This window comes from Rhinolophus sinicus, linkage group LG13 (assembly GCF_036562045.2).
Source record: "Rhinolophus sinicus isolate RSC01 linkage group LG13, ASM3656204v1, whole genome shotgun sequence".
In the NCBI taxonomy this organism is placed as follows: Eukaryota; Metazoa; Chordata; class Mammalia; order Chiroptera; family Rhinolophidae; genus Rhinolophus; species Rhinolophus sinicus.
The window spans coordinates 37107456-37130294 of record NC_133762.1 but is presented as its reverse complement, the minus strand read 5'-3'; the positions used below and the strand labels follow the sequence as shown (position 1 = coordinate 37130294).

At 46.4% G+C, this 22839-nt stretch overlaps 1 protein-coding gene and 1 long non-coding RNA gene across 2 annotated transcripts in view; one reads left to right on the top strand and one right to left on the bottom strand.

The window, feature by feature from the left end:
* Positions 1 to 962: 962 nt before the first annotated feature.
* AHCY (adenosylhomocysteinase) lies at positions 963 to 17698 on the bottom strand. The gene is made up of 10 exons (XM_019733765.2): positions 17541 to 17698; positions 10569 to 10759; positions 8604 to 8679; positions 7088 to 7237; positions 6087 to 6199; positions 5007 to 5214; positions 4833 to 4920; positions 4630 to 4747; positions 3617 to 3811; positions 963 to 1878 (listed from the first exon to the last, which is right to left on the bottom strand). Exons 1-10 carry the CDS (start codon positions 17566 to 17568, stop codon positions 1747 to 1749), a joined length of 1299 nt encoding a protein of 432 aa, XP_019589324.1. The 5' UTR covers positions 17569 to 17698; the 3' UTR covers positions 963 to 1746.
* A 144-nt stretch (positions 17699 to 17842) lies between these two features.
* The window catches only part of LOC141568307 (uncharacterized), a 35181-nt gene continuing 30184 nt past the window's right edge, over positions 17843 to 22839 (top strand). The window contains exon 1 of the long non-coding RNA XR_012491431.1: positions 17843 to 18107. This is a non-coding gene — a long non-coding RNA (uncharacterized LOC141568307). The remainder of the gene's footprint in view (positions 18108 to 22839) is intronic.

The following is a 22839-nucleotide window of genomic DNA, read 5'->3' as shown; positions in this document are numbered from 1 at the left end:
TTAGTAAATGACTATTTAGGCAAGTACGAGGGAACCCAACTTCCCACCCAGCTTTCTTCTGTGATTTGATTCATGAGGCCTCTTATAAACTGTGACTTTAGGAAAGACACTTAACCTCTCTGAGTCTCTATTCTTATCTATAAAAATAGGACATTACTAAGCTTGTTGTGAGACTAAAGAAAATCAATTATAAAGCCTCTAACCCAGTAGGTGTTCAATAAATAATAGTTCCCCAAGGAGCACTGGATCAATCCAAAGTGGCAATGGGGAGGGGAAAAAAATGAATTGGAACACAAAATATAGAGGAAATAAACACAACAGGGATCACAATTAATACAAATGGGTTAAATTCACCTATTAAGTGAGTCTTAGATTAGGTTAAAAAAGATTGTTCACGGGCGGGCGGGTGGCTCAGGTGGTTGGAACACCATGCTCCTAATGCCGAGGTCGCTGGTTGATTCCCACATGGGCCAGTGAGCTGCGCCCTCTACAGCTAAGATTGTGAACAACAGCTCTCCCTGGAGCAGGGCTGCAGTGAGCAGCTGGAGGTTGGCGTGAGCTGGCGTGGGCTACTGTGTGCCGCCATGAGCGGCCAGTGGCCAGCGTGAGTGGCTGGCAGCTGGCAAGAGCTGCCATGAGCTGCCAACTGACTGCCTCAGGCGGGGAGCACAAGGCTCATACTACCAGCCAGGGAGCTGTGTCCTACAACTAGACTGAGAAACAACGGCTTGAACTGGAGTTGGAAGGGGAGGCGGAAGAAGGGGGAAAGGAAAAAAAAAGATTATTTACAAGACACACTTGAGAAAATAAGAATTCTCTTCACTTTACCCATCCTTCCAAGCCCAAGAGTTTCCTGCAGCCGTTATCACCGCACACTGTAGACAACCCCTTTTTCCATCAGCATACAACTATGAATATACATTGTTGGCAGTGTATTATCTATATAATAAAGGCTCAGAAGGTCTTTTAGGCACCAAAATTTTTATTTACCTACCTTCCTGCTCTCTTTTAACATTATAAGCATCATATAAACATTTTAAACCAAATCTTTTTGACCCAGGGTTGTGATGGGAACCATCATGTTTCAAAGTGGTGACAGATCTATGCCTGCTTTTAAGATTCTCTGGCCCCTGTCAGCCTCTGGCTGTCACTTCTCTTATCCTTCCTTGGCTGTCCCCTAATACTATATTCTATAACCCCTGTAAAATAGGGACTGAAAGTACCAACTCATTTCTGAGGTTTCAGAGAATGCCCAGCACTAAGCCAGGATCTCAGGAACATTCAAACACCAACAGTTCCCCCTCCCATTGATGTAGCTCCTTCTCATCTATCATGGACTGAGGAACCAGTGAACGTGTAAACCAAGAACATGAGTATAACATCCACAGGCCAGTGAGGGCATAGATGGTACAGTGCATGGGCTTTGTGAACACCACTGCCAACTTCCAGCCTAAGGAAGGACTGAGTTAGCAGTTCCGAACGCCCTGAGCCCATGGTTCCCTATAGGTGCTGCCATGTAACTCCACTATGACCAGGGCTTGAGGAGGGGGCTTCTCAATCCCCTCTGCCACACTTGAACAGTATGAGAGATGCAGCGAAGACCAAAGACTAAGTGACCAGCCCTAGGGAGTCGATGGGGGACATTGACAAACCATTCTCAAAGTTGGTACCATCTGCTCTTGGGGAGGAGAAATGGGACCTGGGCAAGGACAGCAGCTGGAGGGCAAAAAAGGACAGGCCTGGTTCTCAATAGCGGTAGTGATCTGGCTTGAAGGGGCCATCACGGGGCATGCCCAAATACTGGGCCTGCTTCTCAGTCAGCTTGGTCAGCTTCACATTCAGCTTGCTCAGGTGGGCTTCAGCTACTGCTTCGTCCAGCTGGGGAGAAACACAGGCAGACCTGGAATCAGTGCCATGCTCTGGGACCCCTTACACGCATCCGGCTGCCCACAGAGGCAAGAACTGTTCTGTTGGGGTGTATGTGTTGCATGTTATCTCATTCTATCCTCACAGTCCCCAGCTCCCCTTCCATACTCCATTCTCCTCTCCAAGTAGCCCTGGTGAGACCATCAATTACATTTCCTTCCTCACCCTCCACCAACCCAAGTAGCTAACTAAAGTGCTTCTTTAGAATTTATTTAGGAACAGGACAAATATTCCATGACAGAGTCTCTGCCACGCCACTGGGATTCACAAACAGGAGGTTATCAGTCTCAGCTTTCCAGTGGCAAGTCTATTTGACTAGTGAAGTGAACATAGAGAAAAAAGAGCCAAGAGACAGAGAAAGACAGAGCTTTAATAATGAATCCCTGGATCTTAAGACTCCTCCATTATACAGCCAGTAGAGTTCCTTTTTAGATTAAACTGGTTGTGGTTGTTTTAAAATGTATCCTTAAATTCTTTGTCTAGAAATTCATATACTCCTTCCTTCAAGAGGTGGAGTCTAATTCCCTTTGAATGACTTACTTCTAATGAACAGAATAAAGCAGATGTGATGGTGTGTGACATGGAGACTAGATCTTGAAAGACACTGCAGCTACCAGTGTACTCCCCCTGGATCACTCACTCTGGGTCAAGGTCAGCTGCCATCTCATGAGGACACTTACAATAGCTCTATGGAGATATCCACATGGCAAGGAAGCGAGACCTCCTGCCAACAGTGATGTGAAGTAGACCTTCCAGCCCCAGTCTAGCCTTCAGATGACTGTAGCCCTGGCTAACATCTTGCCTGCAATCTCATGAAGGATCTTGAGTCAGAACCACCCGGCTAAGGTGCTCTCAAATTCCTAACCCACAGAAACAATAAATGTTTATTGTTTTTAGCCAGTAAATTTAGGGGTTAAATTTTTATATAGCAACAGATACCAAACCACACACCCATAGCCTGTAAGGTGCAACACTCAGTGTGTTAATGGCATCATCTCATTCCAAGGCCAGACTCCTGCAGCCCATAGGCTGCATTCAGCTTACAGACATATCCCAGTTGAACTACCTGGTTATTTTTAAAATAACGAGTCATCCATATTTAAAAATTGAATATTTCATACATACATCTTGATATCTGGCTTCTCTTGAAATGTCAGGAGTCCAATGGGCCCAGGTTCCCAGTTGGTGACAGGCAGCTAACCCCTTCATCAGTTGGGGCATGTGCTCTTCAGTCAGTTCCCACCCGGCCCAGTTCATTCATTTACCTGCCCAGTCCTGGTGGGTATGTGGGTTGGTGACCCCTGATCTAAGGAAATCCTCACAATCCTTAAAGGAGGTACTATTACCATTATTTTACAGATGAGGAAATGGAGGCACAGAGAAGTTAAGTACCTTGCCCGGTTACATAGCCTCTAAGTGGTAAGGGTAAGATTCAAACCCGGGTGTGTCTCAGTACAAAGCCCATGTTCTTCTCACCACCCAGCCCTGCTACTCTGGGAGTAATTTCCTTCTATAGGTCTGAGTTTCCTCCTCTATTAAATGGAGAGAATGATTTCTGACCTGTGGAAGACCCTGTGAAGGTCTCTCAGAGGACAGAGAGGTGAGTACTTTATGAACTCTGGCAAGCCCCATGTGGGGAGCCCAGAGTTGGACACATAAACCTTGGCTTGGGGTAGACGTGGGAACCCACCTTCTTGGGCAGGAAGTGGACCCCAACGGGGTACTTGTCTGGATGGGTCCACAGTTCAATCTGTGCCAGCACCTGGTTGGTGAAGGAGTTGCTCATCACGAAGCTGGGGTGGCCCATGGCACAGCCCAGGTTGACCAGACGGCCCTCAGCCAACAGGATGATGCGACGTCCGTTCTTCAGCCAGTAGCGGTCCACCTGCACGTGCGCAGAGCAGCGGTGAAGGGTGGCAGGGCAATGCTCCCAATGTGCACCCCTGCCTCTTCCTACCTACCCTCTTGTCCAGCAGGCCTCCCTGCCTCCAGCAGTACCTGTGAAAGGCCTAGACTGCCCTGGAACAACCTCCAGCACAGGGCTTGGCACACACAATTCATAATAGCCAGTATTTATCAAGCACCTCTGAGCTGCAGACCTCACAGATCTGCTGTGAGAATTTAATGAGCTGATGCATGTAAACCACCTAACACATGGCTTGGCACACACTAGGTACTCAGTAAGTACCAGCTATTATTATTATTATTATTGCCACATGCCCTGGGCTAAGAGTATACATACCAATACATATATAAAGCCATATATATAACTATATGCATATTATACATATAATTAATATCAACCCTAAGATTTAAGTACTACTATTATCCCCATTTCACAGATTAAAAAAACTGAAGTTTGAAGGGTTAAGTCAGTTGTCCAGAGCCACACACTAAGAAATGGCTGCAGTTTGAGCCCAGATAGTCTGAGGACATGTTTTCAGTCACCATGCTTGGTAAAAGCTGAATGCAGTGGCGCCTGACCTTGGCTGCACAGCAATCATCTTGGGACCTTAAAAAACAGAGATGCTTTGGCCTCCTCCGAGACGGATTTAAGTGGCCCTGACACCAGGTCCTCTTCCTCCCCATCCTGCTGCCCAGGTTGCCAGAGCCTCCTCTGCTCTCCCTTGGTGGCCAGCCCATGATTGTGTCCCCCTCAGCCCTCCGTCTGCCCACCCTGCTGGAAGGGCTGGGGTATCTCACCTGGGGCTTGATGTTCACCTTCTCCACAGCGTTCTCATTCAACCACTTGACATCAAGCTCTACATCAAAGTGTCCAATGTTACACACGATGGCGTCATCCTTCATCTGCTCAAAGTGCCTGTGGGGAGCCCAAACCCACGGGAAACCATCAGGGACAAAGAGCAGGCCCAAGCCTACCCTAGGACCCCCTACCTGGCACCTACCGGCCGAGGATGATGTCAACACAGCCCGTGGTAGTGACAAAGATGTTGCCCTCTTGACAGGCCTCGTCCATAGTGGTCACCTCATAGCCTGTAGAGATAGCCATGAGTCATCCAGGGTAGCCTCGCCCCTCCTCTGGCCTCAGTGGCTGACAGCCAACCCGTGCCCTCTCATACCCTCCATGGCCGCCTGCAGTGCATTGATGGGGTCAATCTCGGTGATGATGACTCGGGCCCCAAAACCCCTCAGGGCCTGGGCACAGCCCTTGCCCACGTCGCCATAGCCTGCTACCACCGCCACCTTGCCCGCAATCATCACGTCTGTGGCCCGCTTGATGCCATCTATGAGGGACTCCCGGCAGCCATAGAGGTTGTCAAACTTGCTCTGAAAGAAGAGGGGAGGACCGGCTCGGTGGCTCAGGCAGTTGGAGCACCATGCTCCTAACACCGAAGGCTGCCAGTTCAATTCCCACATGGGGTAGTGAGCTGCGCTTTCTACCCCTAAGATTGTGAACAACGGCTCTCCCTGGAGCTGGGCTGCTGTGAGCAGCCAGAGGTTGGCATGAGCTGCCGTGTGCTGCTGCGGGCTGCCATGTGCTACCGTGTGCTGCCGTGATTGGCCGGCATCCAGCATGAGTGGCCGGCAGCCGGCGAGAGCTGCTGTGAGCTGCCTACCGACGACCGACTGCCTCAGCAGGGGTAGCTCAAGGCTCATAATACCAGCATGGGCCAGGGAGCTGTGTCCTACACAACCAGACTAAGAAACAACAGCTTGAACCGGAGGGGGGTGGTAGGGGAGGTGGAAGGAGGAAGATGAAAGAAGATGGGGTCAGGGGACAATGGGGGCAGGCAAGGCCCTGGGGCCTCAGAACCACACTCAGCATCTTGACCTGGTGGGCCTTCGGCTGATAACCTCCTATGACTTCTCCCCACCAGCTGATATCCTCATATGCGTCTCCCCTTTATCAGTCCCAAGACCTTCCTCCTAGCCTTTCTCTGATGGTCCAGAAGGCTTCTCAATTACTAGGAGAGATTGCCCAGTCAACAACTCTGTTTCATTTTAAAGCATTTCGTGCCCAGCTCTGAGGCTCACTATTTAATTCTTCCCCTCTTTAATGCACTAATTACCCTCAGGAGGCACTCAATGAGGGCTTCATATCCCTCGCCTGCGACTTTCCCAGGGGCCCCTCTTCACGGCCCTATTCCTGAGCTACATGGGAGCCAGTAGCTGGAGCTGACACTGTACAATGGGCTCACCTTGGTTACAGAGTCATTGACATTGATGGCTGGCACTTTCAGGACTCCACTGGCCATCATCTTATATAGGTTGTGGACTCCTGTCGTGGTCTCCTCGGAGATTCCTCGGATGCCTAAACATGAGGGGTGGGGATGACTTCAGGCCAGGAAGGAGCTGCTCAAGGGATTGGCGGGGGGGGGGGGGGGAATATTCTGGGATGAAGCCCCAAGAGCCTATACCTGAACTCACCCAAATTCTTCATCTTTCTCCCCTAAAGCCACTCCTCTTTCTGGGTTCCCATAGGTGACTGGTACCATAGTCTCCAGACCAGCATGAGGGAGGAGTCACCGCCACCACCAGGCCTAGTGACTCTTACTTCCCAACCACTCCCATACTCTCCGCTCCCACTGGCACTGCCCTAGTCCCTGCCACCATCATCTCTCACCTGATCTCCCAGCCTTAACCCATCCGCTACACAGCAGTCATTTTTAATATGTGTAATTTCAGAGAAATCTTTTCAAAACCCTCCAATTACTTCCCTTTGCTCTCATGGTCAAGCCAATTCTTTTATCTTGGTGTATTAAGTCCACACACATCTGGCCTTCACTAAAGCACCAGCCACATCCTGTAATACTTCCCCCCGTGATAGAAGCTGCCATGCTGGCTTCCTTTTGTTTCCTAAAGCCATCTTTCCTACCTTAGGGCCTTTGCACTCACAGTCTCTCTTTCTCCAACTTCCCTCTCTGCCCTGTTTTTAACAAAGCCAACTCATTCCTAGCCCTGGCTACGCTTGCTCTCAGACTGTCATGTCAGCCAGGCCTCCCCCCGGCCACCCTAGCCCGACACCACCGAAAGTCAGAAGGCCAGGCACTAGCACACCTGCAGGAGCCTGCCATCCTCCATCTTCCACAGAATCTGCTACTTGACACGCTGGGAATCCTGCCAGGCCTGATGCTTACACATGGACAAGCAGGCCCGTTCTAGACCTCCAGTACCCAGCCTACCCACCTGCTTTACTCACCCGATAGCAGCTGTGGGTACTTGGTGTGGACAAGGTTGGTGAGGTCCCCGCCGTCATCCAGAATCATGTTGAGGGGCCCTTCCTTGAAGTACAGTGTCTGCTCAATGCACCACAGGTATTCCTCATCTGTTTCACCCTTCCAGGCGTACACTGGAGGGTGAGTGACACATCAGGGCCTGCCCTTCCCACTGGCACCTGCTTCAGGGAACTACCTGGGCAGAGCCAATACTATCTCCTTCCTAATTCTCATGCCCAGTCACCTCCAGCACTCTGAGGACTCAGCAGGGAAAAGAACACAACCTAGAGCCAGAGAGATCTGGGTTCAAAACCTGGCTCTAGCATTCGCCCGCTGTTGACTGGGCAAATCACTTCACTTTCCTGAGCCTCAGTTTCCTCTTCTATAAATGGGGCTCACAATAGTGTGGATTAATGAGACGGAGGCCAGGTATAATCTCCCAAATATAGGTAACTGGAAATAATTATTTACTTTCCTACTCCCTTCTGTTTGGGCTCCAAGGACTGGGCATCAACCCATAGTAACCAGGCTCCCACCCGCAATGCCTACTGCTGCAGGGGCAAGAAACCTCACTCAGGCAGGACCCATAAGGCATGAGATCTAAGGTTGGTTCTGCACTGAAAGGACTTGAGGTCCCAGTAGTCTCTGTGGGGGATGGCATCTGGACAAAAAATTACTAAAAGCAGCTACAATGTATGGAGCACTTCCTCTTTGCCACACATTACTGCCAGTCCAGGCTCCTCCCATCATATGGTATGACTGGGACATGTGTGGGGCTCTCATGAACCTGTGAGTAAAGGACCAAGCAGAGCAGGCTGCGCCGCCCCCTAACTGGGGCAGACTATGGTCTTGAAAACAAGGCCTTTCCCAGAAAAGGGCCACGAAATCCAACCAAGGCTGAGGAGTGCGAGACCAGCCTATCCAGCCCTGGGCAGTCTATGGAGGGGTCCTCCCAATCCTTTTCCCTCCACCTGAGGCTGGTTAGAAGGACTCACGAATGTCCTACTTGATCATCATCAGAACTAACCACTCCCCTCCACAGGCCCAGGAAGACATATGCTGGTTCCTCCAGCAGCTTATTCAAGTCCTTCCCTTTTAGTCCTGGACCTTCCCCAGCTCCCTAGACCATCATGCCCCAGGCAATGGACCTCTGGAGCTCTTTTTCTGCCCAGCATCCCTCACCAATTCTTTTGGAAACAGACTCATATCCTTTCTATAAGGAACTTCCCCTCCTCTACACCATGTGGTTCCCAATCATGAGCCCACCCTTCCTGATCACATGACTTGAGGTGGGCCAATAAGAACCTCCCACAGGATTTTAGATGACAGTGGGACAAAACAGCCCTTTCCTATAGGTCACTAGGTTGCTTGGATTGTGTGGCCAGGACTTCTCTCCCCTGCTGCGGGGAAGCCTGTCCCTATAGGAGTCAGTGAAGCAAACAGGGAGAAGCAAAGCTCTTTCATGCATTCCTACATCCCCCAGCAGCAAGCAGGTCTCACCTGGAATGCCGGCCTTGGCAATGGCAGCTGCTGCATGGTCCTGTGTGGAGAAGATGTTGCAGCTGGACCACTGTACCTGGAAGAGCCAGCAAGACAGGGCTGCAGTCACACATAGCTCAGAAATATGAGCGTCACAGGGATAAGGAAACACCCTGGAGCTAAGGGTGAGAGGCTCCGGATCTAGGCCCAGCAGGCTCTTTGACCATAGGCTGAGGGCCCTGGTGAGTGAATGGAAGCCAGAGCAGACACAAGACCCAACTTATGTTTTAAAATATCACTCTGGTGCTTGTGGAGGAGAAAATGCTCCAACAAGGAAGCAAGGAGACAAGCGAAAAAGCTGTTGGAAGAGTCTGGACCAGAAATTCAACAGTAGCAATGAAAGTGATGATGAGTATATGTTGAAGGCTGGGCTGACGGGATTTGCTGCAGGATTAGTTACTGGAGTGAGAAAGAAGAGTCAGGGATGACCCCAGGTTCTTGAACTGAAAACGTGGAAGGCTGGAGTTTACATTTGCTTGTGTGGGAATGAAGCAGGATAGATAGCCTAGGAAATTGACAACCCCCTCCAGGGTACAACAGGTCCCTCAGTGGTTACACAAGTAACAAGTGCCTGTATCCAACACCTGCAGCTGGAGAAAAACAAGAACCAGTTTCATCCAGCAAGGCTAACACTTGTGGCCGGGGAACTGACCTTTAGTTCATTTTAATGTCATTTGCATTGAGGTTATTAGGACTCCCATCAGGTATCTGATGCCAGACAGTTCCCAAAGAACCACAGACCACATACGAGTAAGGAAGGGGAAAAAAGTAGAAAACGGAGGGTCCCACCCAGGGGGAAGAGGTGAACAACATTAATGGGTATTCCCTGCCCTGGAAGGAATAAAAAGCCGATGTGACTTCCTTGGCACCACTCATCTGAATTTGCCTGCACTTTCCTCTTAAGTGTGTACTTTCATTTTTCAATAAATCACTTTTTCTTTTCTGCATCTGTCTCAATCTTGAATTCTTTGTTGTGTGGAGACAAGAACTTGTGGTCACCATTGCTCTGGGTTGAGTCCTCTCTTGGACATCCCATGAGCCTCTGATGACAGAAAGTTGGGGGGGTAAGAAATTACGAGTTTGTTTGGACCTGTTGAGGTTGATATGTCTATTAGATTTCCAAATGGAGATGACACATCAGCTGCTGGATATACAAGTCTGGAGTTCCAGGGAGAAGTCCAGGTTAGTACATATATTTATCTGGACGTCATCACCATATATACAGTATTTAAAGCCATAAAATCAGATCACCAGGAGTATGAATGTTGAAAGAAAGAAGAGGTCCAAGGACTGAGCCCTGGTGTAATGTTGGTTTTGGCTGCTCTGCCCTGTCTTTTTTTTTCAATTTTTTTTTTAAAGTGTGTTTTTCCAGGACCCATCAGCTCCAAGTTGAGTAATTGTTTTAGTCTAGTTGTGGAGGGTGCAGCTCACAATGGCCCATGTGGGGATCGAACCTGCAACCTTGTTGTTAAGAGAACCATGCTCTAACCAACTGAGCTAACTAGCCACCCACCGCCCTGTCATCTTGGAAAAACATCTCGCTGAGAGACAGCCGGAGAGGTTAGAAAAGCTGCCAATCACTGGTACACATGACCCCGGCTGAACCAATCAGAGCATGCCATCCTTCTGGCGGCCATGATTGGCCCAGGGTAGGCATATGACCCTGAGTGGGCCAATCACAGCCAGACCTTCAATGAGTCAGCAGGACACTGGGGGTTGAGCTTTTCCTACCAGAGTGCGTCAGTCAAAAGGATATGAATTGAGTCAAAAGGATATGAATTGAGTGCTGTCAGACGCTATCTTCCCAGTCAGAAAGAAAATAGACACAGAGGGCAATGGCACTGTGACAAGGCTGGAGCCCCAGCTGGGCCTGAGGGGGCACCAAACTGATTTCCCCACCCCATATGGAACAGCTGCAGGCCTCACCTTAGCACCCAGGGCGATGAGGGTCTCAATGAGGACAGCTGTCTCAATGGTCATGTGCAGGCAGCCAGCGATGCGGGCGCCCTTCAGTGGCTTGGAGGCCGAGTACATCTCCCGCATGCGCATCAGACCCGGCATCTCGTTCTCCGCGATGTCCAGGGCCTTGCGTCCCCAGGAGGCCAGACTGATGTCAGCTGCAGGGGCAGGAAGGATGAGAGTTCCGTGAGCGGCCTCATCCCATTAACCAGGCAGCATCACTGCTCGTCACTCATCCAATTGTGGACGGGAAACACTAAGCTGAGCAATCTGGCCACTGCACTTTGTCACTCATTCAACAAGATTTATGGAGCTGGGACAGTCAAAAAGAAAGTCATGGTCTCTGCCTAACCACAGCTTATAGCCTTGTGGGAGAACACATTTAATCAAAGAATCACACAGGCACATGAAAATTATAAGACAGGTAAGTGCCCCCCCTGAAAAATAGCTATCAGCCTATATATACTCATGTTTCCCACTACGCTTTCTGCTGCCTCCTACTAACCTCATTCATTCCCTAAACATTTTAGCCCTTTGCTCTCCATCTTCCAAGTCATCACCCTTGGTGACTTCAGTACTCATAAATGATGTCATTTAACACATTCGATGCAGTACAGTTCCTTGATCTCCTTAAAAACATGAAAATGCTTCTTTCCCACTCCTGATGTTTCTTTCCACATGGAGGGAACTCATCTGTGTAATCAACACTCTTGGCCTCTCTCTGCCCCAGAGGAAGTGACTTGTCTGATTAGTAAACTTGGGAGGAATAAACTGGGTATGCTCAATTCAGCTCTCCTTTTGCAAGCAAGTAGCAGCCAGCCTGCAGGGCCTAGAGACCTATCTAGGCCCACCTTGCCTGGAAGCATGGAAAATCTGAATTTTGGGGTTCAGTTAGCAGGATCACTGGATTTCAACACTAATGTACATCCTCTGGCTTCAATGTTATTAGTAATTAAAGTTACATTTTGGCCTCTATCTGCCACTGCAAATGTCTCAAATTTGTCCAAATTCTCAGGTAGTTAGAAAGGGTACTATTATGAGCTCTCTCACTATTCTCAATACTCTTCTCTCTAATAATCTCACCCTCCCTACCCCGCTGCTACACAAGCCCATGGCCAAGGTCAGTCCCTACGTCAATGTTTGCAAACTTCCCTGATAAGAGTCATCTGGCGTGTGTGTAAATCTCCCCTGGATAATCACATTCAATAGGTGTAGGATGGGGCCTGGGACTCCTGGTGATTTTTATTTTTAAGGAACCTTAGATCGTGCCAATCACCCAAGTGGGTGGTGGGTGGGCAGAGAATTTAGTAACAACGAATAATAAAACTAAGTCAGTCTGCTTTCTACTGTACAATTCAGAGACGAAATATTCCTCTCATGGGAAGGACTATTCCTACATTGCCTCAACACACACACTCTCCCCCTACCATCACCACCCCCTCGCCCACCTTGGCAGGCCATCACTGATGATGCTCTCCCTTGGAAACACTGGTTTCAAGCACCCAACTCTGGCCATGTCCCATCTTGCCAATCCTCCTCCTCTAGAGCCCCAACTCTAATAAAGCTGCAGCCAGGCAGGTCAGAACCTCTAATGCATTAATCCTACCGAGTTTCACTCTCACTGAACCACCTTCATGTTCTCAACTTCTTCCTTCCACAGTTTAAGATTCCACTGTTTCTTCTACCCTCTGTCCTCTGAGAACTTCTTGGCAAACTCCCACCCTGGTTAAACTCAATGCGCCACTGCACCCAAGCCATTGAGTCCAGCATGAGGAAAATCTCATTTATTAAGACACAAATCTAAAGTGACAGTACAGCAATCCTATTACATTTTCTTACTAAATGTACTCGCCTTTCTACTCTCTCCAAGCCTCTAACACCTTTCCTTATCAGCTGACAACCTCACTTCACAATTCATTGAGAAGAATTAAGAACTATGTCACTTTTCCTCCATGGAATCCACTAGTCCTCATCTGTAGCTATAGACTGACATTCTTTTGTTACGATAGATGAGCTGTGTCTGCTATGAGGGGCCTGATCCCGTATCCTCTCAATTCCCTGAGGACTTAACTGTCCCACTGAAACTGCTCTTCTCCAGGTCTCTGAAGACCAGCCTGATCCACGTATCTAATAGTCAATTATCTATGTTCCTGTTTCTCCCTGCAGCACCGATCTCACTAATTACTACTCCCTCCTTCGGAAACCCTTTCTTTGCTAGGCTTCTATGCCTGTCCTGTGGTTTCCTCCTGCCTTCTTGGCTTCTCTTCCTACAACTAACTGGTTAGAAGCCCTCAGGGCTCCATTATCTCTTTTTCTTTAAATACCTTCTCGAGGGCAATGACTCCTACATGTCTATCTCCAGCCCAATTTCTCCCCTGAACATGAGACTCATATAATCCAACTGCCTACTGAGCATCTCCACAAAGATGACCAGTTGGATCTATTACGTGTCAAATTTGAACCCTCATGACTCCTTACCCTCCTCTCAAACTTGTTACTCTGCAATCTTCCCATTTTAGGAAATGAAATACCATTTGACCAGCTGCTCCAGCCAAAACTTTCTTTTTTTTTTTATTAGTTTCAGATGTACAAAACAATGTAATAGACATTTATACACCTCACAACGATAACCCTCTCCCCTAATCTACTATCCGTCTGACATCGTATATCGCTGTTACAGTTCCACTGACTCTATTCCTTATGCTGTACTCCACATCCTGTGACTATATATATACATATATATATATACATATATATATAAATATAGTTGACATTCAGTATTATTCAGCTTCAGGTGTACAGTGCAGTGGTCAGGCATCTACACCATCCCTGAGGTGGTCTCCCTAATGAGACAAGTGTCCATCGGATACCTTATAAAATCTTTACATTACGATTATATTCCCCAAACTGTCTTTCATAGCCCCATGGCAATCTTAGGGTTACTGATTGTGTTTTTTAATCCCCTCACCTTCTCCCACATCCCCACCCCCTCCCATCTAGCAACCCTGTTTTTCCTCTAAATTCTGAGACTCTCTGGTTAGTTTGTTCATTTATTCTATTCTTTAGCTTCCACACATAAGTGAGATCATATGGTATTTCTTTCTCCGTCTGACTTATTTCACGTAGCATAATGTTCTCTAGGTCCATCCATATTGTTGCAAATAATAAGATTTCATTTTTCTTTATGGCCGAGTAATATTCATTGTATAAATGTACCAGTTTCTTAATCCAGTCATCTACCAATGGGCCTTTTGGTTCCAAAAACTTTGATTCCTCTTTTCCCCTTTCACCCCATTCCAATCAACACAGCATATTGTTGGCTCAAAGTCTCAAATATGTATATAAGCAATCCAATCGCATCTCACCACCTTGGATCACTGGTCTCTGCTTCCATATATTATTCTCCCCACAGAAGCCAGAGGAAGAAACTTAAGTTATATCACCTCCATTCTTCTGTTAAAGTAAAAAACAAACCTCCAATGACTTCCCCTTACCCGGGAATAAAATCCTAACTCCTCACATGGCCTTAGGACCCTACCCAAGTGACTGCCCACCTTTCTTCCCCCACCTCTTCACCTTCTTCTCCCCCTCACTAGCTGCTCAGCCACTCCGACCTCCTTATAGTCTGTCCTTACTGTCTCCAGAGGAGCTATGTTTCCATTCCCACCTCAGGGCTTTCACACAAGCAGTTCTCTTAGCCGGGATGGCTTCTCCCCAACCACTTGAAACAGACCTGGCAAGCAGTAGGTGCTCAACAAAAGCCTACAAACGGGAAAGAACTTGCTGGAAGTATGCACTCAGGTGACTCTAGTAGAGGGAGTAAGATAAACAGGATTTTATTCCCATCGAAGTGGGAAGCCTACAGAGTTTTAAGTGGAGTATCATGACAAGTTTGTCTTTTGAAAAGACCCCTTTGGTTGCTGCATGTATCTTTGCAGCAAGAGACCCAGGAGACCTGTGAGGAGGGTGAGTAGAACTGGGAGAGTGGCCGTGGAGATAGAGAAGTGGGCAGATCTCACTTATAAAATGGAGACAACAATACTACATCATCAGTATGCATGTCTCTCTCACCCTGATCCTTGGGTCACCTTTGTATGTCCGGTGCCCAGCAGGGCCTGGCAGAGAAGGGGCCAGCAAATGTCTACTGACCATATCTGTTGTTAGGACTGAAGAAGAGAAGGTCCGTGAAAGGGGCTGACACAAGACAGGGGTAGCAGAAAAGAAACACACCTGAACCTAGTCCAACTCCCAGCATTTACCAATGAGGAAAAGGCCCAGAGAGCTGTTTGCCCCGGGTTCCACAGCCAGTCAATGGCAGAGGTGGGACTCGTGGTCAGGAGGGGCCTTCTCAAGGCTCCTGAGGGGCCCGGCAGTAGTGGACAATGGGTTCTGCCCTGTCCTGCTAAGCTCCACCCCCTGCCCCGCCACCAGTCCCTCTAGCTAAAAATAACTCTACTGCCCATATGACAGCTGTGCCAGCCCCAGAGTTTTCCGTGGGTCCCTCAACTCCAAGGACACAGGAGGGTCTGGCACTCCAAGCTCTGGGGTTTTTGGTCCCATGGGAGCCGAGGACTTGAAGAAGTTGTAGGAACACCAGTGCCAGGACGAGCCAAGAGGAAGAGCAAGACCCTTTCTTAACTTCAGTTTCTTCATCTGTAATGTGGGACTGATCACCCCTAATCTTGCTATGAGTCCTGAGGATTAAAGATGCCATATGGGCAAGGTCTGGCATAGCACACCCTCCCTGATGGGGGCTTCCTTCCTCCAACCCTACCCAGCTAAGCCCCCCCACTTCCAAATGCAGCCTCCCACACAACCCAATGCCCTCCCCCGCCCCCCTCCCCCCAATCTCTCCAGAGTATGACAAGCCTCTATTCCAACTCTGCACTAATGTGACCTTGACTTAGCCATTCTGGGCTTCAATTTCATCATTCACAAAATTAGGGTTTCCAGGCGGGAATTCCCACCCATTCTCAGGAATGTTTTTCGCTTTCCCGATCCCGAATCCCGAGAAAAGTTGGTTGGGAAATCGGGAAAATCGGCTCCTTGAACCCAGTAATACCCACAATAGGAAGTAAACGTACAACTCACAATGTATCTCTTAGACATTTTTCCTATTTATCGCTAGGGTTTCCGGGCGGAAATTTCCACCTGTTCTCGGGAATTTTTTTCGTTTTTCCATTCCCGAATCCCGAGAAAAGTTGGTTGGGAAATCGGGGAAATCAGCTCCTTGAACCCAGGTGGTTGGTAGTATCTACCATCACTTTGTGGAAACAATTCATTATGGAGAACAGAAAACAGTTTATATCTCCGGATTCAGGAATGGGAAAGCAAAAAAAATTCCTGAGAATTGGCGGGAATTCCCGCCTGAAAACCCTACATAAAATGGAGACAACAGTCTACGCTGGCCACCACTTCATAAGCTACTATTGATAAACTACTACAGTTGACCCTTGAACAACATGGGGGTTGGGGCGATGAACCTCGCACCGTCAAAAATTGGCATATGACTTTTGACTCCCCAAAACTTCAGTCATCCCTCGGTATCTGTGAGGATTGGTTCCAGGACCCCCACCCCCTGCGGATACCAAAATCCATGGATGCTCAAGTTCCTCATATAAAATGGCATAGACGATGCATACCGTCAGCCCTCTGCATTGGGATTCAACCAACCACGGATGGAAAATACCATGGACATGAAACTTGGGAACAGGAAGGGCCAACTGCATTTATTGAAAAAAAGCCACATAAAATGGACCCACACAGTTCAAACCCTTGTTGTTCTAAGGTCAACTGTATTTCCACAGAATCTCTCTGCAAGTCACTACCTATTAGAGCCTCAACTTCTTCCTCTGTGTAGTATAACGGGATAAAGTCTACCTCTGAAGATTAGTCTGTAAATACATGCAAATCACCAGGTACACAAGTGTTCCATAAATATGGATGCCTTTCTCCAGATTTAATGGTGTCTTGAATTTACTTTAAAAGCTGCTAGACAGACTGAACGGGTTTTTGCTGAAAGTTCATTAAGGTTATTCCAAGTGTTCACTTATACACAGTAATGAAAAGGTACACTCAGAGGCCTACAGGATCTGGGTTCATATCCTACTCCACTGCCTCCCAACTGTAAGATCGGGGGCAAGTTACCCTCACTTCTTGCGTCTCAGCATACTCATGGTAAAATGAGAAATAGTCCCTACCCTAAAAAGCCGTGAGAATAAAATGAATTAATCTAGAATAAAAGTTGAAGATGGTGTCTATCCCACAGTAAATGCCCAATAAACGTAAACTGTATGTCAGCTTCAACTCATAAGACATCAGGAGGGATTTTTCTTAACCACTCCATAATTTTTTCGAGATTCTCTGCACTACTGTCCCTGTTGGCCACCCAGGCGGGTGAGGTTGGCCAGAGGTTGAGAAACGAGCCCAAAGTCCCCTGTGGAGTGTACTAGCGCCAGACTCGGGCTCACTCTCCAGGCCTCTCCTCACACACACCCTTCGGGGGCTTCAGTGCCCGAAGCTTCCCCGTAGGAGGCCCAGAAAGGGATGGGCACTTGTCCGGGACCACCCAGTGGCCAAGGGACCAGTCCAGGTCCTGGAGGGAGAATCCGGACCCCATAGTGTAAGCCCCGGCAGGTGTCAGCGGTCCCAGGCCGCGGACAGGTACGCACTCCCTCCCTAGCCAGAGCTCAGCGCAGTGCACGCTGCAGCAGCGGGCCTTGCGGGGCACGCCGGGATTCGTAGTCCCCGGCAGCCTCCGACAACCCGCTCACCGGGAGCAAGAACTCCAACTTCCATGCGGCCTCGCGCGGCCAGGATCGCGCCAAACCAGCGATTCAAGGGGTCCTGAGCGCCCTGCGTCTGCCCCGCGTCCGCCGCCTGGACAGGCTCCCAGCGGACGCGGAGCCGATGCGGCCCGCTGCACGTCCTGGGACTCACCGACTTTGTAGGGTAGTTTGTCAGACATGCTGGCGGCGCTTCCGCACGAAGTGATGGACACGAGCGAAGGGGGCCGGGCCTCGGACTGGTGACAGGAACCGGACGGGCAGCACCGGGAAGGGATCTGCGAGTGGCGCCGGCGCCTTTAAATATCTTGCTCTTGCTTGCATATTCATGAGTCCCGCTGGGGCTGAGCCGTCTGGGCGGGGCCCAACGCACAAGGGCGGGACCAGAGCGAACTTGGATCCCTGCTGAAAAGATGCCAGATTTAATCCGGTTTGGTCCTTGGACCCCTAGCACGGGTTCTGGAAGGGAGCTCGAAGAGAAGCCCGAGAGCGAACGCGAGGCCGTTCTATCTTTCATTCTTTCAGCCAGTGAATCTGATGTTAAAACCGAGTGGAACAGCAATGCCAACTAGTTCACTTCCCTGAGCCTCAATTTCCTCATCTGTAAAATGGGCCAAATGGTATCTACTACACAGGTTATAAATAAAATTGCAATATGTGAGGTACCTAGTACATCCCAGATCTTCCACCCTCCTCCACCTAACCACTATCCTGAGTTTCGGTAAGTTTGTGTGCATTTTTACACTTTACATATGTATAAATCCTTAAACGCTTCATAGAATTCTTTATGTTTGAAACCTTTATATAAATGGTACCATACTGTACTGGCTGAATCCAACAGATGTGCCTCAGCCTAAATCCTGACCTACCAATGTGCCCCTGGCTTCCACTTTCCTAACTCTCCTCCCACTGTTCACAGGGTTCCTTCTCAGGCTTTAGCAATTTCCTCCTCTTCCTCTAGTATCAAGGCTTGATGCTCCATTCTTACTCTGCTCCACCTTCCTGGGCCCACACTTAAGGCAGTTATGACCACATATATCCAGGTGATCCAAGTGTTCATGGAATAAAACAGGGCCTTACCCCAACAGCCACCTCTTTCCCTTCTCAATCACATGCCCCTTCTCTCCACCCCTGTAGTTACCACTACAGTGAACTTTGCCTTGATCATTCCTTTGCTTTACCAATGTGACCATCGTTAAACAATACTTTGTTTAGTTTTGACTGTTTTTTGCCTTCTTGTAAATGAAATCATACTGTATATATTCTTCTGCAACTTGCTTTTCTCTTTCAGCTTTGCTTTTGAGAGTCATTTGTGTAGATGCTATAGCTGTGGCTCATTTATTTTCCTTTTTTGTATAATCCACTTATTTATTAATTCTATTGATGGACTTTGGGTTGTTTCAGTTTTTGCTACTACAAAGAATACTGCTCTGCCATGCTTGTGTGCATCTATCTATCTATCGATCGATCGGAGTCAAATTGCTTGAATAGTCGTATTCTCGTGTCCAACTTAATTAGGTAATATGAAACTGTTTTTCAAAGTGGTTGCATCATCCATATTCTCACCAATAGTGATAAAAATTCTTGTTCTGTGACCAACACTTCCTATTATCAAATTAAACCTCATTGTGGTTTTAATTTGCAATTCTGACTACTAATGAGGTTGAGCACCTATTCATGTTATAACTTATCTGGGATTCATTCTTTCTCTGTAAAATTCCATTCATGTCTTTACCATTTAAAAATAGGTGGTTTGTTTTTTCTTTTCAATTAATAGGAATTCTTTACACATTGTGGATACTAGTCCTTTGCTAATTATATGTGTTGCAAATATCTTCTCCAGGTTTGTGGTTTGTCTTCTCACTCTGTTGTTTTTTGATAAATAGAAATTCTTAGTTTTAATGTAGTCAAATTTATCAGTCTTTTCCCTTAGAATGGGAGTTTTGTCTTGTTTTAGAAAGCCAATATATCCCAGGGTCATAAAGAATTTCTCCTATATCGTCATCCCAAAGTTTTATAATTAAAATATGTGTGTAGTGTGAGGTAGGAATTCTATTTCATTTTTTTCCCCATATGGATAAGCAGATGTCCCAGCACCACTGATTGAATAGTGCATCCTTCCCCCAGTGACCTATAGTGCCATCTCTGTCATAGATTGTGTCCATAAATATACGGGTTGTTTCTGTGCTCTTTATTTTGATGCATTGGTCTATGCTAACCCTACACTGTTGAAATTACTAAAGCTTTATAACAAATCTTGGTATCCGGTAGAGGAAGTCCTCTCTCCTTGTTCTTCTTCAAGAATGTCTTGGCTATCTTAGACGTCTGTATAATTTTGGAGTCACCTTATCAAGTTCTAGGGGGGGAAAAGCTTTTTGGAAATGTTACTGAACTTAATCTATAACTTATTTGGGGGAGAATCAATATCTTTATGTCACTGAGTATTCCAACCATTAATATGGTATATATTGATAGATACATTTTTTAAAGATATTATATATATTTCCCCATTTATTTAAATTTCCTTTAATGTCTTTCAGTAAAGTTCTATATTTTTCTCCATAAAGATCCTGAATATATTTTGCTAGATTTATTCCCAGGTATTTTTTATGTTATTTTAAGTTTATCTTTTGAATTTTAATTTTTAGATGTTTGTGGCAGATGTATAGAAAAGAATTGCTTTTTAGTGGATTGATTTTCTATTTAGCAGCATTGCTGAACTATTACTTGCTTATACATTTTTTGTATTAACTATATACACAATCACATCATCTGTAAGAACAATTTTGTTTGTTATTTTCAAATTCTGACACTGTTTTTTTTTTTTTCCTTCCTTCCTTCCTTCCTTCCTTCCTTCCTTCCTTCCTTCCTTCCTTCCTTCTTTCCTTCCTTCCTTCTTTCCTACCTTTCTTCCTTCTTTCTTTCCTGCCTGCCTTCCTTGCCTTCTTGCCTTCTTGCCTTACTGCACTGGCTAGACTTCTAATACAATGGTAAATGGAAAAGGTGGACATGGACACCCTATCTTATGCTACTGCCTCTTGTGTCCTTCATCTCATTGACTGGCTGGCACCTCCCTCTACCCAGTAATTGCCCATTTTATCATCAACAGAGCTCTTCAATCCATCCCCTCCTCTCTGCCCCATGACAAATAACCTGATTTCATGCTTTGTCATCTCCCACTTGTATCAGTGCACCAACATCCTCACTGGTCTCCAAGCATCCAGCCTAGAGGACCCTTGTTCAAAAAGCAAGGGGGTAGAGGTAGGGGTGGGGGTGTGGGGGAGAAGTGCCATTAAAGATACTAAAATATAAAACTTTTCCTTTTCTTCCTCAGTCTCTCTTCCTTTGTCATCTTTTTTTTTCCCCAATTTGCTATTTAATGTCAATCTATGTAAAGAAAAAGTTTTACATTTAAATTTTATCATTTATCTTTATATCGTACAATGCCAGTTTTAAAAGTAAATATAAGAGCATTTAATTCACATGCAGAATCACCACGATTAACACAATTTCTATTTTATAGATTGTACATGCATTTGCATTTTGTTCTAAACAGAAAGAGGAAATGCTGCACAAAACCAACTTCATTTCACTTCTTGATATCTGCACATTTTATCAACACTGTACCTTCAGCTTACTGATGAATAAAGGACGGAAAGGAAAAAGAACTGTGGATTTCCCTGTCTTTCCCTTTCCTTCTACATAATAATTTCCAGCATTTGTGTTTGGTTAGTACAGATTAAATAACATCAGAAAGAAACGTGATAGGGTCCTTTGGTTGGAAAGCATGGCCTCTTGGAGCTATTAGCACCCGTGCTTATGTACTAGATTTAACAAACCTGCCTTGTACTGGCTTTTGAGTCCTGCTGAACTCCCACGCATCGTGCATCCCCTGGAATTCTGATAGATACAGAACTTCACAACCGCCATATGTGTGCACACATACTCTGTCTGTACCATTCATTGGAGGGGGAAAAAGGGGGAAGTATTTATCCATCAGACTCTTACTCTGCCCCACCTCCAAGTTTCTCCCCACTGGTCATTAACTCCCAGAGTTTCCAGGAGATGCATACAAATGCCCTGAGCCAGAAGCCCTATGAGGGAAGCTGAAGGCAGGCCTCTACTCATTAGCAGTCAATCCCTATTTTTCCCTCCCTCCAGCCCCTGGCAACCACTAATTTATGTACTTTCTGTTTCTATTGATTTACCTATGTTAGGCCTTTTATATAAATGGAATCATACAATATGTGGGCTTTTCATTTTTAGTTGAGGTATGGTTTGTATGCAGTGATATGAACAGAACTTAAGTATTATCTAGATGAATTTTGACAAATGCATACACCCATATAACCTTATACCCCAGCAAGACAAGACAACTTGTATAAAGATAATTTTTTTAAAGTGCACATGGAGTAGATGTATCACGCCACTATCATGGAATAATAGGGTTTTCTTATTTTTTTCACTCTGAGAACTACAGCAAGTTGTTCATTCATGAGAGTTTCCCATATTTTGGATCATTTCCCTGAGGAAAAAAATTCCTAGAATTTGGAGTACTTTAATCAAAGGATATAAGCATTTTTAAGACTCTTCCTGATTTTACTGCCATATTGTTTTCTAAAAGTCATCTGCATTTTCTGAGTTTATGTTACTGCATATTTATAGTATTTATATTATGATTGTTTTGGGTTTTGGTGGGTTTTTTTGCTAATTTAGGAAATGAAAATGATACATAATTTAACTGTACATTTCTTTATCATTAGAACAAAATGTTTTCTGCTCCAGAACAAACCTAGTGAGAACATCCCACTGAAAGTTTATGGCAATCCATTTGATTCTGCACAGTACAGTGTGAGAGACTTCATTTTCCAGTTTGTTTCTTCAGTGGCAATTTCCAGCCTGCCCCACCCCCTACCCCAGCCCCCTTCCCCACCCCCAGATGTCACACTTCTCTGGTGGAGGTAATTTCCATCTGTCCCATTGCCTCTCAAGTCTCTTACCTCATCTTGGGCACTCCTGCTATGAACCTTGGGGAGGCATATTACCTCTCTGAGCCTCATTTTTCTTGACTGTAAAATGGGAATCATAATAATAATATCAACTTAGAGGGTTAGTGCTGATCAAAAAATATTTTAGGGGCAGCCGGTTAGCTCAGTTAGTTAGAACGCCATGCTCTTAACAACACGGTTGCCGGTTCGATCTCCACATGGGCCACTAGTTGTGAGCTGTGTCCTCTACAACTAGATGGAAACAACTACGTGACTTGGAGCTGATGGGTCCTGGAAAAACACACTTAAATAAAAGTTTAAAAAAAAAAAAAATATATATATATATATATATATATAAATGTTTTTTTTTCACCTGAGCACAGTGCTATTCAGGTTACAAAGCACTGTCAAGTCTATTTTCTCACTTGAAAAATTAATAACTTTTTCTGTTAAACAGATACATTA

What these genes read in the sequence shown, in the direction of transcription:
- AHCY (XM_019733765.2), bottom strand. Translation starts at nt 17,568, where the DNA reads ATGTCTGACAAACTACCCTACAAAGTCG. An exon ending in TCAATGACTCTGTAACCAAG is followed by an intron (nt 5,215 to 6,086) that starts GTGAGCCCATTG and finishes CTCTTCTTTCAG; the next exon opens with AGCAAGTTTGACAACCTCTA. An exon ending in GTTGACATCATCCTCGGCCG is followed by an intron (nt 4,748 to 4,832) that starts GTAGGTGCCAGG and finishes GGCTCCCCACAG; the next exon opens with GCACTTTGAGCAGATGAAGG.